The sequence below is a fragment of the Athene cunicularia genome, assembly GCF_003259725.1.
Source record: "Athene cunicularia isolate RWA chromosome 2 unlocalized genomic scaffold, athCun1 chr2_part1, whole genome shotgun sequence".
NCBI classification, from domain to species: domain Eukaryota; kingdom Metazoa; phylum Chordata; class Aves; order Strigiformes; family Strigidae; genus Athene; species Athene cunicularia.
Window position 1 is genome coordinate 52,542,725 of NW_020799095.1, and position 15,488 is coordinate 52,558,212.

At 35.1% G+C, this 15,488-nt stretch overlaps 1 protein-coding gene across 2 annotated transcripts in view; it reads right to left on the minus strand.

Moving 5' to 3' along the window:
* Positions 1 to 1,006: 1,006 nt before the first annotated feature.
* RECK (reversion inducing cysteine rich protein with kazal motifs) overlaps positions 1,007 to 15,488 on the minus strand; it is a 58,611-nt gene continuing 44,129 nt past the window's right edge. For both annotated transcript variants that reach the window (XM_026843729.1, XM_026843728.1), the window contains 7 exons: positions 13,635 to 13,757; positions 12,949 to 13,120; positions 10,739 to 10,931; positions 8,397 to 8,607; positions 7,128 to 7,201; positions 3,065 to 3,220; positions 1,007 to 2,261 (listed from right to left, as the gene is read on the minus strand). In XM_026843729.1, coding sequence (XP_026699530.1) covers positions 2,046 to 2,261; positions 3,065 to 3,220; positions 7,128 to 7,201; positions 8,397 to 8,607; positions 10,739 to 10,931; positions 12,949 to 13,120; positions 13,635 to 13,757 — 1,145 coding nt within the window. In that variant the 3' untranslated portion in view covers positions 1,007 to 2,045. The remainder of the gene's footprint in view (positions 2,262 to 3,064; positions 3,221 to 7,127; positions 7,202 to 8,396; positions 8,608 to 10,738; positions 10,932 to 12,948; positions 13,121 to 13,634; positions 13,758 to 15,488) is intronic.

The following is a 15,488-nucleotide window of genomic DNA, read 5'->3' on the forward strand; positions in this document are numbered from 1 at the left end:
ATGCTTTTAAGCACTTAACTCATTTTTCCTGTGTGGCATGTGTATATATTTTTCCTTAAGACATTTATAATTCCTTTCATTTTAGTAGGCATCAGATTGTTTCAGCTAAATGCTAAGCAAGCAAATGGGCTACATGTTGAAGAGATATTTGTTAATGATTTGGAAAAAACAAGGAATTCAGTAAAACTGCTGAATTGTTTGTAGTTTCTGGAGAGATCTGAGCCATTTCAGTTCAAAAAACCTCTTTTCAAATACATTCATTATACTCATGTCCAATTTTATAAAGAATCCACAGAAGAAATTTCAGAAATACATGGATTACCAACATATTCAACAAGTTTTTTGTATCTAGACTTTGATGATTGTGTGCATGAATCTTCCTGAAGTTATTTGGCAAGAACACTTCCAAAGATTATCTACATTTGTACTCCTCTACTAAAGTACTCAGAAACTATATACAGAGCACAATTGAACTTAAAAGTGCTCTTCACTCATTAAGAGACAACCAGTTTAGGCTTAGAAGAGCAACTGATGGAGGTTTTAAAGAAACTGCCGGTTTGCAATGATACACATCTAGTCACTCAGTTTGTTTTGGAGGAGGCTGAGCCTTAAAGTTTAGGTACAGATAAGGTAGTAACTCCATCCTTAATATTTGTGCAGATCTCCAGCTGTAGGCAAGAGAATTCTCTTCCAAATCAAAACTGAGGATGCCTGTAGCCTTACCCGAGAGGATCCCAGGAAGACATCTATGTTGCCTTTCTACAGTTAATCAAGTCTGACACTCATAGCATAAACTTACATGCGTGTGACACAGACTTGGTGAAAAAAACACACTCCCAACCCCCCCTTGAAATGTACTTTATTTTGAAACCTTCAGCTGTGTGAGTCACAAACGTATGCAATTGCAGTTAGTTTTGTGTTGATTTGAGAGAGAAAGAAAACTATACACTGTATTGTAGAATTCTATTAAATTACATGCGTTCATATACAAGGACTGATGACAGTGTTTTATTAAAATAAAAAGCTTTAATACTTTTGCATTTAAAAGATTTAGCAGAAAATAATTGCTACAAACATGCTACAACAACATACATGTCCAAAAAGTTTTCAGTGCTTTCTTTCAAAGTTCAGCATTTTGGCAAAAATAAGTTTTTCTGTATATACTTCAAAAGTTGGCTATCATAATACTGATATAAAGTACTTCATGTAGACTAAGGTCAGGTGCATAAAATACAATAAGTAATAAAACATACTGTTTGTATAAACATTTAAAGTATAAATTTCATTAGATAACATGCAAATACTGCAATATTTTAAATGGCACTTAAATATAGATACTGAGTTTCTTTATAATTTTGCATCCAATATGAGATTCTGAAATGTACAAAACTATAAAAAGAACATATTTCTTCATTGAAGTCAGGTACTAGGTATAGAGCTTTGATTGTCATTTTACAAGCATTGAGCCCAATGTCCTGCAAATCTTCACTAGTCCAAGCAAAGATGTCTACTGAAATAGGCCCAGGGCTAGTTAGTTTTCTTCATAATAAAATATGAAAGCATATTTACATGAGAATAAACTCTTAAATTTTTGGTAAGGTAATTAAGTAGCAGCAATTTGTTTCTTTAAAAAATGATGTTTAAAATAGGTGCATGCTTTTCGTTGTCACCGATACACATCTGAATAATATAAAATTAACATTCTTCAATATACTCAAAACACTGTTTTTTGTTCATTTCTGAAAAAAACCCCTATAAGATCCCTTCTCACAAAAATCATAAATCCATAATGTCAGAACCTTCCAGAGTATTTTTAAGTTTCCAAGATCAATGGAAAACAATCTAATAGTGCTGAAACAGTCATCTGACCAGTAATGAATAAAAGAATCATCTTCCCACGCTATCCAAATACTTTTAGTTCTTCACTGAAAAATATTAGTTCATCAAATCATCTACAATTGTTGTTTTCTGGTTAAGTGATCAACAATTCTCAATGTCCTTCACAATATAAAACACCGCAATACTCATGCATATTTTCTAAGCAGTTATATATAATATATTAATGCTGACAAGGTGAATAAAAGGCTTAAGAACAGAGAGTGCAGAACAGGCACCACTTTAACAGAAGGAGAAGAAATGCTAAACGAAACTTGAACTTGAGATGCAATTAGAGCTGACAGCGGCACGTGTGATGCTAATGTCGGACTGTCTGAATTTATCAGTGACTCTATCTTTTCTGCTTCTTTATTGCAGGCTTCAATCTAAGAAAAAAAAAGTTATTATTTCTCTTCTTGCCACGTAAAATGCCAATGCAAAAATGTTGCTAGATAGCAAAATTCAGGAAAGAAAATATGCATTATTCCCATCAGAACATAAGATTTATATAATTTTGGGGAGTATTTCTTAGAAAAAATATTGGAGCTCTTATCGTAGTCTTTGGTACTAAAAAACTACTGTGGAAGCCCTGAGTAGCAGCAAAAGGGAAGGAAGGAAGCTACATACAAGTTATTGTAGGTGATCCTCTTTGGTATAAACTACTTCTTAACATCACGATGCACAAAATGTATTAATATGCTATCAGTATGTAAGATGTGCTTCAGCCTAATAACACATACACTTCAATCTACTTTTAACCCTGACAATGGAGACAAAGGAATACCATTTCATACGTAAGTATGCATTTAATATACAATTAATATTCAGAGGTCATTCATTATTTTTTTTTTCCATCAGTTTATATTTTCTATTATTTTAGCCACAGAAAGTTGAGGTTTCTGCATTTATTAATTTAAAAAAACAAAAAATCAGACTACTCTATCCTTGGCCTTCCTTCACCTCTCTCCGCTAATTACCCACCCTCAAAAGCCTCTCAGCAGAACACCAGGATTCTGAAGACACGTTTTATCATCCATAATCCTGGCTATTCAGATTTGAGTCACTAGAGAAATCCCCATGTATTCAGTACACAGGAAAATGCGCAGTTTTAAAACTGTTATATTGAAAAGTGTACACATATAAAAATAAAGTAAATCCATGCTCAGTAAACGAAATAATGACAGTCTACCTGGAGTGGTTTAGGGTTCTGATCCACAGGAATGATGAGAATCACAATTTCGGATTCTATGCTTAAGTATCCAAACACATCACACTGTGGCACCGAGACATGCAGGCGGATTTTTTCAAGTATGTCAAGTACAGTTATAGGCTTCTTATTTGTTACCTGGAAGAAAACAAAGAGCTTTGTGGATGATGTGATATTATGCAAAATTACTTTTCTCCTTTTCAGTTTTAATAACTTGATGTCATGACAGGAAATTTGTTTCAGCCATTAAAGTACTCAGTTCTAATCTCTAGCAAAAAAACCCTCCCTTATTATTCAATGATTCTTATGATTCTAAAACATCACTCTAAAAAATTATTTTATGATTCTAAAAAAACCTTGAAAACCAACGCCCCAAAAAGCCTAAAATAAAAAACTGAAAAAAGGGAAAAATGATTTACTACTTAAATTAACCATGGTTTTGCTATGTGTTGTGACAAATGGTTATCTGTTACAGCTGCTTGTACTTCCATGCTGGGAAACAAGCAGCAGAGCAGCCCTACCAGCTGGCCCTCCTTTACCATGACAGAACCTTTTCCAAGAGCCACCAGAAACAAAGAGCTGTGGCTTTGTGAAGAGAGTTACATGTCTGTACATATGGGAACCTGTGATATTTCAAGACCACAACATAACTACCAGGTAAATATATTTTTTTTATCTTAAAACTCTTATCTCTGTTCTGCTGTCTGTATCTGACAAACAGTAATTTGACTGTAGATGCTCAGTCTATTTAAGGACTGCCACACCTTAAAGGTTTTTCACCTTTTTTCCAGGATGTGTTGAACAGTATAGACACCAACACAAATAACTTCAGTTGTGACTTCTGGTCATTCTGTTGTGTTCTGTTTTCTAGCTTTAGCTGCAAGAAATCCATCCTTCTTATCCTACTGTAGCTTTGTTTCTTTTGAGACCGCTGGTACAGGACCTTAACAAATGGAAATCTGGGAAATCCAAGTAGACTACATGAATCAAATCTGCAAGGTGGCATACAACACTTCTTTTACCAGATGTTTGAGGTATTTCCTTGTCATAGCTCCATTAAAATGTAATCTGACATGCTGACTGAGCAGCAAACCCTGTTCAATCTTAAAACAGAAGCACACAGATACTTTGATGACTGATAGTGTTAAACTTGGATTTTAATGTTTTAGATCATAAATCTAGTAGATGAGAATTTTAGCAGATCTCTAATGTTTATTTACTCTTCTAGATGCTGACTTTATATCCTGCTATCTTTACAAAAAAGGCGAGAGGGGTGGGAAAAAAAGGTTAGATTTATAGAACTCTTAAGTAATTGAAGCGTTTTTTTCTAAATGAGCCACCTGTCTGAACTCAAAACAGGCATACACTACTATTCCTTGCCCTCTTGGGTTGGTTAGTGTATGGTGGCATTTCTAGCAATGATTCCATCTATCTGAGACTTAACCATCTCCAGTACTATGGATGTATACACTATATGTACACTGTGTCAGCAATAGCGTGGCCAGCAGGGACAGGGAAGGGATCTGACCCCTGTACTCGGCACTGGTGAGGCCGCACCTCGATTCCTGTGTTCAGTTTTGGGCCCCTCACTACAAAAAGGACATTGAGTTACTCAAGCGTGTCCAGAGAAGGGCAACGGAGCTGGTGCAGGGTCTGGAGCACAGGTCGTACGGGGAGCGGCTGAGGGAACTGGGGGTGTTTAGTCTGGAGAAGAGGAGGCTGAGGGGAGACCTCATCGCCCTCTACAGCCACCTGAAAGGAGGGTGCAGAGAGCTGGGGATGAGCCTCTTTAACAAAGTACTAAGTGATAGGATAAGAGGTAATGGCCTCAAGTTGCACCAGGGAAGGTTTAGACTGGATATTAGGAAGCATTTCTTTCCAGAAGGGGTTGTTAGGCGTTGGAATGGGCTGCCCAGGGAGGTGGTGGAGTCCCCATCCCTGGAGGTGTTTTAAGAGTTGGGTTGACACAGCGCTTAGGGACATGGTGTATTTGGGAACTGTCAATGTCAGGTTAATGGGTGTACTAGATGATCTTCAAGGTCTTTTCCAACCTAGTTGATTCTGTGAAAAGCAAGAGCCATACATGAATCCTGTATTTTTATTGATAGAATTAGAGGAGATAAAAGTTATTAACAATTTCATGTGGATGACAAAAGTATCAAATCTACTCAGATATACAGTTGGGCATTTTCTATGGTATTATAAGGACATATTAGCTGGCCTCTGACTTGCACTGCACTGACAAAGGCCCAGAGCTTCTAACTCTTTATGCTCAGGGTAGTGCCACACCACAGTCTCCAGAAGGTTGTAACCAGATAGAGATCATTTCTGGGGGCTTATGGAATGACCCCTGATTGAAGTTTCCAAAGGTGAGAGCTTCAGTCAGAGTTCCAAAATTTCTAGTATGTGCTAAGAGAATGCTGACTTGAATGTTTGAGAGATCACATATTTAAAATGTAAAGAGATAGATATATATATATAAAGCTTGAAGACTCTGTATTGTGGCATTAGGTGGGCAAAAGAAGAGAAAGTCAGCAAGACTGTGGTGACAAAGAGAAAAAAAAGAGAGAAGAGAAAAAAGAAGGAAAAAACCCAACTACTAAGTACCCCCTTAGTACTAGTAGGTGAGAGTAGTTATCATCAACTACTTGAGTAAGTCCAATACATTTCTTTAACTAGAAAGCCTTCTTCTAACTCAAAAATCTTCTTCACAGCCACATGTTGTAATGTATGAACTGAGAAGCTGCAATCACTGTGTCGCTGGTACCATTAGTGATGACAACTGGAAGATGTTCCAGGATGCAGTCATGACCTAACAGACACTGTTACTCAGCAAAATTGGTCAATGCACATGCACATGGCACAAACACAAAATCTCTGAGAGGAAATCAATAGAACATCAATCAGCACCACATCATTGAGATGAAGGCCAACCACACGCTGGGCTGCAACGACAAGAAGAGAGCCACCAGAAGTCATCATCCCCCTTTTATTTATGCCCTGGCCCCCCTCCACTGGCTACACTGACAAACTGGAGAGAGTCCAGCAGCATTTCGCTGTGGAATCTGCACTCCTGGAGTTTTTAAAAACTCAGCTGGCCAAGCTGATTTGACTGAAGTTAACCTTGCTCTGAGCAAGGGGTTGGATTAGACAATCTCCAGGGGTCATGTTCAATCTAAGTTTTTTCTGTGTTTTTATAATAATAATTATCTCTACTTCTAAACATATAAACAGGTTAATGTCATTTTATTCTGTTTAGGTGAAATTCTGTTTCTTTATATTTAAAGAAATTAAAATCATGTGCAGATGCAAAGATGAATTGTTTTTCTTCACCAGACATGATTGTCATATTACTTTATTTTGTTGTGATGTCGTGCCAAAAATCAAGCACTCTGTTCCATATACTGACATATAAAAGCAGGGGTCAATAAAGTGCAGTCTAGTATGTTGTGTTCAGTGACAGACAATCACAATTAGAAGATCAATCTTACACTGGAGGTTTTCAAAGAGCAACAATGAAGGATGCTGTTGTCTAACTTATGGAGATGTTAAATTAAAATCCAACATTTTAGCTGATGAGCAACAAAATCAGTGACAGCTGTCTAGATAACCCAAAGAGTGTAAAACAATCCAATTTAAACATAAGACAATGTCAGATCTAAGTCACCGACATTAGAAAATAATGACCTAGCAAAATAACCTCAACAAAAAGACCATACAAAACCAAATCTACACCGTATTACTACCACAAGATAGATGCAGTTTCTATACAATTTGTCTTTACTATTACAGTTCATTTGAACTGCAAACCTAAGTGTGCTTGTTTGTGCCTACTCTAATTCTGTTTTGCTTTGCATTTTAATTAATTTTCTATACCTGATATTAAGAAATAAAGGAAAGTATAAACACTATAAAAAAACCCTCAAATAATACACTATCTACTGAAAAGTAATTGGTTTTATAACATATTAACTTTTCAGGAGAGTATACAGTAACTTGACTTTTCAATGTATCATTTAACATAAGGCGTGATTAAACTGTTTACCCTTGCAAAAGTATCCAGCTTGTCTTTGTCATACAGGATTCTCAGCATTCCAGCACATAGTGGACAGCAGGCTCCTATGTGAATAAAAAAAAAAAATTATCTCAGAAATAAAAGCAAATAGTCTTTTCACTTTTAAGTAAGCAGAGGTCAAAAGTTGAACGTTAACCGAGAATGAAAATAGCAAAACTACCAAAGCAAATGTTTCAATTTGATAGTAGAATGCATGATTTCCAAGATTATTTTTAATGTTGGAAACACATATAATGCAAAAGCAACGAGATGAATTTTCATTTGTTTCAAGATGATACATTATTGTAAGCTAAAAGCCACAGGCACTTTGAGAACCACAAGCCAAGGTTTTGTATGGATGCACGTATATGCAACTACAGAAACGATGAATTTCAGGAGCTGAAATAGCTAGATCATGACAAGCAACTGCACACACTGCAAACATTAATTTATGCAGTTATACCATGTTGGAGCTTAGAATCTTTATAGAAAAGGGGGAAAAAGAAAAATTTCAACTTTCTACCCATAAATATTTAACCCCCAACTTATTATATACAATTCACATTCAGAGAATGACTTTTACAATATTAAATGTAATACCAAAGCATAAAGACCCTTTTCAAACCAATGAATGACAAAAATGCATTAAACTGTTTCTTTTTAAAAACTGAGCTTTCCTCGCTCCATGTATTACATTTTATTACTTACTGTTTCATAAAGGAAGTATTTGTGAAAACAGTAAAGACAGTTTAAAACCGCACAACTGCAAAACTATTCTGACTGTCCTCTTTCACAGTACTGTGAATACATATGGTATCTTATTCTGTCTTCTAATTAAATATCGTATTTGTTCTTCTGGGAATTCTGATGACAGTTTAGCATTCCAGCGTGGTATCTGTACTGCCACTTCCGAAAAATTACTCATCCGATTCCCAATGACATTTTACCCTGGACACCACAGACCGCATTCGTTTCTCCCAAAACAGTCCTATGGAGACAGTCCAAGTTTCTAAAGACTGAAGGAGCATGACTCCCAAAGCCAAGGCTTTTCCACTTCAGAATCACTCAGCTGAGTCCCAAAACTGGCTGCTTCTAGCTGTAAGTAACGATCTCTACTTCATCCCTTCTCTTATGTGTCTCAAAGACATTATGGAATACAATATTTTAAGGCATAAGTTTTGTTACAAATATACTCCTATTTTTACACACAGCCTGGACTCTCTCCTCCCTGCAGTAAACTTCAACAGTGAATTAACATACCTGGTGCAATAACTGGTTTGCAGCCCGTTGCAGAAAGCTGGGGACATTTAACAAAGGCACACTCTGTATGAAAACTGTAGTCTGAGAGAACACCCACAGCCTGACAGTGTCCGTAATAGTCAACAGCCACACGGTCGGAATAGGCAGCACAGACACTGCTGTAGGTTTCTCCGTTATGTCCACACACAGGTTCCACTGATTTGCAAAATGGCTGAAACACACAGAAATGTTTCAAAGATCCATTTATTCATGCTACAGAAACTTCAGAGTAGTTTTAACATTGGGAAAACCAATGTTGATGGGACTTTGCTTCTAATATTGTCAAACATTCAAAAAAGCAGGAAATCTAGAGTAAATAGCCTGCCAGTTTATGAACAGGTGATAAATGCAAGGAGTAAATACTTAAGGAAGGTGACAAAAATGTAAGTTGGAATCTGAGAAATGTACAGTAAGACCTGCTTTGGGAAACAAAAATTTTTTTCCTGTGCTAACGTTTAAATAAAGTGACCGTTTCATTTAAATTAATTTACTTATTAGATTTGAGTGTTATAATTTTATCATGCAAGAAATATTTTTAAAATTTATATTTAAAAATGAATGCAAATATTTTTGATTGTAATATCTAATATTTTAATGACTTTATTAATCTTGGTTGGTTTTGTGTTCTTAAAATTTAGTGTGTGCATGTGTGTTTAACACATTGAGAAGCTAAATGTATATATAAACTTCAACAGAATAAAATCCATTACTAGAGAACTCTGTCAAACATATATTTAGTGTCGAGACCTTTATGTCTGTAAAAATACATTTGTGTCCATCTTCTCTCTCAAAAACACATATCTAAGTGTGTTGATTCAGATACATGTAAAAATCAAAGAAAATTGTAATACAGTTTCTTTGTTTCCTGTCTGTGCACGTACATTAGTCCAACACAATCAAGAGGTCAGATGCCAATAAACTTAAACTTCTGAATATAGAAGCAAACAGAATTGTTGACTCTTCACAGACAAGGTATGACTAATTGTTTTGTCCAAAGTCTCGTGAAATGACACAAAATCATAATTTCTTGCTAAGGTCTAAATATTTTATTAAACTAACTAGTATTTCAAGTAAGTCATCATAGCTATATGATCACTGTATATCCTCTAAAACAGGAAAACAATTACAGTTTCTATGTTACACACCTAAGCTAACAAGAAAACAGATAAATGTGAGCATCCCAAGTAGTTTCATATAGTCATCTTCCTTATAAAGCAAGAATGAAAACTTAAAGCTACTGGTGTCAAAAACTTTGTGAACATAGATACAACTAGACATAGAACTGCTGGAGAAAAAAAAAAACACCAAACCACAAAAAACCCAACAAAACAGCCATGCAATATTCCTTTGATTCTTACTGTTCAAGGGCTGAACATTCTCTGAGTATTTCATGAGATATCTGATGTGCAATGAGAAGAATTATCTGTACTTAACGAGGTTGCTGAAAAAGGGCAAGAAAAAGAAGGCATAAAGACAGAAAGGCAGAAACTAAAAGTGGGTTAAAAGAGCAATGGCATTTATAATACAGAAAAACCCTGAAGAAATGTTCTGTACTTCTAATAATATCCATCAGTTGAGACCAAGAATCTTCATCATTTGAGAAAAACCTGGAGATGAACAGCCTATCAATGGTAAAGCCAGCAACTTTGAGAAGAGTAGCTCCTGACTTTTCATGTGAAGCAATAAAAACACCTTGTCTACCAACACTGCAGAGAGCCAAGGGATGGAAGAACTAAACCTAATCCTAATCCTTCTCAGGGATTAATAGGAAAACTAATCCAATCCAAACTAAAGAAGGTATGACAGACTGCCTAGTCTCCAACGAAACTTAGGTGTAAATAGATCCTGAATAACCAACTTGTTAAACCTGGGACACAATCACACAAACCACTAAAGACTTTTTATGGCCAGGCATTAGATTTTATCTAAAACAAGTTCAGACTGGTAAAAACTAGCATTTAACTAACTAAGAAACTGCACTAGTTACTGCATATATACGTCAGTGCAAGCTTTAATAGTGAAAAATATAGGGAGTCTTAATACAAGTATCAAATTATTACCCCCAAGAAAGCATAAGTAAAGCTTTTGATTCGCTTTGAGACAACTGTTAATTAAAGCAGAGAAACACTGATAAGTCTGAATATAATTATGCGAGAGTATTTTTTTTATACCAGTTAAAATTACATTTTTAAGGGATTACTTTCAACAAAAACATTTTGTAAGCTATAAACCCCAGAATATCGCAAAGTCAAACATTAAAGAACAAAGAAGATTTGATGTTTATTGCTAGAACCACTTCCTACCTGGCATGGTCCTCGGTATGCTAAACTTTTTCCTTTTTGGTACAAAGTACACAAATTACTGTATTCCACATTGTCTGTGTCACAAACAGGATCCCGTGTCTGGTCACAATTTAACTGCCTTGGCACACATTCATGCTGGCTACATTCGAATTTTCCAAAACTAGTCAAGCAAACTTGTTTCTTTGGTATGCACCTGCATAAAGTAACAATAATTTTATAACATGTCATAGGATTTTTTTTTTTTTAAAGTCTCAATATATTAGAGGAAAATATTTTCAGTGAAATTTTCTCCAGCGAGCTTTAGAGCTAACTGTGGTTCAGCAGATGTAGAAAACACAAGTGAAAAAAAAATTCAAATTTCAGGTCTTATCACAAACCTGGAACTAGTTCACACCATGTTTAGTAAATGTATGTGAACATAACTACAGTTTCCATTAAAATTTATCTTTTACCAAGTACTTTTCAATCGATTTTCAAAAAAGACCTGGATAAACTTCTTACCTACTCCCAAGCTTCATTTTGTAAATGAATATTTAATAAAACTGTAGAAAACATGCAAAAAATGAACTGCAACAGAAAAAGATTATATTGCAGAGGTCTAGCCTCAGCCTTCCTTGAGAAGGTAGTGGAAACAAGACCTACAAGATTATATGGTTTCAATTAAAAATACCAAGTTGGATTGTAGCTTTGTAGGTTCAGTATATTACATCCAATCTTGGGGATGACTGAAAACAAATGGAAAAATCTAGTAGTAACACAATTTCCTTTTTTGGCACATCATCCCTCTCAAGCCTTCACAGATAAGTGAAGAGCAACAAACAGCAGAAATTCTTTCCCCTTTATATTTAATATGTATCTTCCAAGGTCTTGGCCACAGAGTATTTGCCACATGCCCTGCTAGAGAAATGCCAGCCAACAGAGTTTGATGAATGGACTGATGAAAGGTCAAATGGCTTTTTTAACAATCTCCTCCTATAAATGACAACAATGCTACCACTGGATTATGTACAATACGTCCTTATTCTGAGTTCTGCTGTCTATGCATTACACATATTCCTTTTACATTAGGGAAGACTCAGAAATTCTGAGATTTAAACACTTTACAAGTGGAATGTAAGATCTTAAATATATCCTAAGTGCTTCAGAGATATTTTGAAATGAACATGTTCAGTTTACGCTACATTATCAAACTGAACCAGAAAAAACAGTCCTTTACTGAAATTACAAGTTGATGTTCTAAGCATAATGGTTATTCTGTAAAAGTGAAAAACTTCTTTATACTTTCACAATTGAAAATATAAAAGTTAAAAGTATATATCCACAATGCAGCTTTGAAATTCCAATTTTCAATGCCATAATGGCTATTACTCCTACAAAACTACAGTGTTTTCTCTGAAGTTTTCTGCATCAAGGCATTTAAAGTGCAGAAAAAGGAAAAAAAAAAAAAAAAAAGCACAGTATTACACAACTTCTTATGGTGGCTTTCTTTCAAAACAGAAAAATGTACAAATTCAAAGGAAACTGCAGTATTACACAACACTGAGAAAATTGAAGACAGAGACCAACGTTATGAACCACAGACTTTGATTTCTGTAAGAAAGGTCAGATTTTTTTTTCCTGCTGACACTAGTACAGAGCGTATTTTTGTTTTAATATGTTTGTCTATATAGATTTTGCTTTTTCTGACACTGAAAAAACAGGGATTGTATACAGACATAGTTTTCACAAGACATCAATCTAATTAAGAGAAACTCAAGTGTTCGAGAGTGATTGATACTTTCCTATTTTAGACATAAAAAGCACAAATCATTAACTGGACAAGCAAGACTGATGCCAAGCCTTGAATTCAGGTGTAGGGTTTTTTTAAAACTACTAGAACGTGTGAAACAAAATATTTTCAAAGCGACACAGCCATGTCAACAAAACTTGATTCTCCCACTTCTGAAGGTATACATCAATTCTTTTATTGCTAAAACTGAGATCTGCATAATAAATTTAAATGATATAGCACTACATAAATGGAACTAGTAATTACAGTCCATTACTAACTACAATAAATAAAAAGTACTGAGTTCAAACAGGGTTTTTTTTATTGAGTATCCTAGAAGTAGAATGTTACTACAATATACAACCCATTCAAAGAAAAAAAATGGATCTGCTTTAAGAGTAGAAGATGCTAAAGAAAAGCTTAAAACGTATTCTGCTTTTACCTCTGATTTTTATTACAAGGGTTAGGGTTACAAGGATCCTTGGAAATACATGATCCAAATTCAAATTGAGTGTCCTGGAGCCCAACACAACGAGCTATACAGGCACTTGGATACGTGCGTCCATTTTGACCACATACTGGTACAAACTGATCTACGCAGTTACATGGTAAACCTGTAAAAGCAACACACAAAACAGAAAATAAGTGTGCACCAAATTCCTATGACAGAAGATACACAAGGGGTCGCTAAGATATCTTTGCCTTCCAACAAATGCAAAGATGTACCATATCTTCAAGCCACTTCCTACATCCTGTAATTTAGCAATGCTGCAGCACATATGCAAGTAGTAGCAAGGGAAGTTTTTGCCCTATCCCCTTGCTGATTCTAGGCAGCTTTCTCCATTTCTTCCCCCCAAACTCCTTATCTCTTGTCCCTAGTAGCATTATCCTGTCTCTATGTATTTTTATGTATTACCTGAGATTTCATTTTTCAGTACTTTTTTTTTTTTTTTTAATGTATGTGTTTTTTTCTGGAGTGCAGGTTGGACATGAGAAAAATAAATAGTTAAAAGAACATATTAGTAACAAATTATCAGGTGTTCTCCATTAATATTGTAGAAAAAATTTAGAAGCTAATCCTTACTCTAATAACATTAAACTTACAGTTTCCATAGTTTGGGAAATTACCTGTAAACTTCCGACGCTCATCTTCTGAACTATGCTCAGTTAGACACTGACGTGTAGAACATATCAAGTTTCCAGCAAAACATGAACAGACATTACAATCTATATTAAAAGATGTTCCATGACCTTAAGAGAAAGTAAATGCATACAATTAATGCAAATATACCAGAAGACTACACACTCATATGTATTACATAGATATTACATTTTCATTATTAATTGTTCCTCTAATTTCCATTTTTCAGTTTATTTTCCTGCTAAAATGTCTATCTTTTCTGGATTTCAAGTTCTGCTTTACTGATTTAAAGAAAAAGTCTGTTCACATGTGGTTTTGATTAATTAGTTAAACAAGGAAGCAAGTACTTTCATCCTTTCAAAGCCTGGAAAAGTTAGGTTGTTTTTTTTTAGAACAATTTAAAGCTGCAAAAAGAAATACACTCAGAAAACAGAAGTGGTAGATAAATTCTGATTAGCAAGCTCCATATTTTTTTAAATGTAAAGCTTTTGTAAAGATACATTCTTCTCCTAAATTAATTTTATGTAAGACTGCTAAAGTATAATATCAGCCATGCACTCATACATAATGCAAAACTCCTCTGTATGCTCATTTCCTTCCTTCGTGTGTACTTTTTGTCAAGAGGTAAAAAGTGCCAATGCTTCATTCCAGTCTGTATTGTTTTGCAGCATCCATTATAGTCGTAATTTCAGCCTCAATAAGCAGTACAACTTACAATGCACCTTTGTCCAAAGCAGGGAACAAGAAAGACTGTAGCAAAGCCAAAGAGAAACCCAGCTCTAGATTTAGCACAAGACACACACAAATACGGAGGTCTATGTTCACCCATTGGCTTTTGGAAAGGAGCCCTTAATAACGCAAGTCACGCCATCACAGCTGCCTTTTAAGGGTGAAGCAATCTGCCTAATTTTTGCATTTTACAAATTAGTAACTTTTCTACACCTGAATCTAAGAATCAAACTGCAAATTATGGAATTTTTCTTCAATTTAGCAATTCCAGTTTGGTTTTGTAAACTGTCCATGTGACTGCCCTTCACTCTGTTGTATGTTTTATGTAAAATCAATTCTTGCTGGTGACAGCCAATCTATCCATAACCAAATTGGTTATTAAAGACTACCAACAAACACACAGGTCTTCAGGAAAACATAAGATTAACTGTGCCTTACAAAATATGGCAATTCTCTCTAATCTCTCCTCAAAGGGTTGAGATTGAGGATTAAAATTTTTTAAAAATACTACAAAGGCACAGGGAAAATCCTCAGCATTTGAGCAATTCAGAAGAGGTACTCCTAGACAAATGATGGCAGAACAAGAGGGGATGGAAGAGAAAACCTCTGTAGCACAAAAAGCTGTTTAAACCACAGTACTACTCAAAGAAGAATGAATTTGTTAGCAGGGAAGAAGAAAAGTTTCCAAGGCTTAAATATAATGCTAAACACAGGATCTTTTAGGTGATTCTTCAGAGTAAAGAGTAGCTAACTGAGGATCCACTTGAAAACTTTCAAAGACTACTGGCTTTCACCATCAAAGAGTGAACACAGCGCACTGTCGTCTTCGTCTGTAGTCATTTCATTAACTGGAGTCAGTTCACAACACAAAAACCCCCAGCATCAGATAAAGCCTTCAAGGTTGTTTGGTTTATAGAAAATGGTTTTAAAAACTACAGTTCAGAGTTTATGACTAAAGCCCGGCTTTTTGCAACTGACATATAAACCAATTAAAAACAGTCACTACAAGAAGTTCATATGGTGACCATAAATTTTTAATTAGTTATATTTAATACATCAAACAAATTTGGAATGTAGCTCTTTTTATATTTTATTATATAATACCTAGAGTC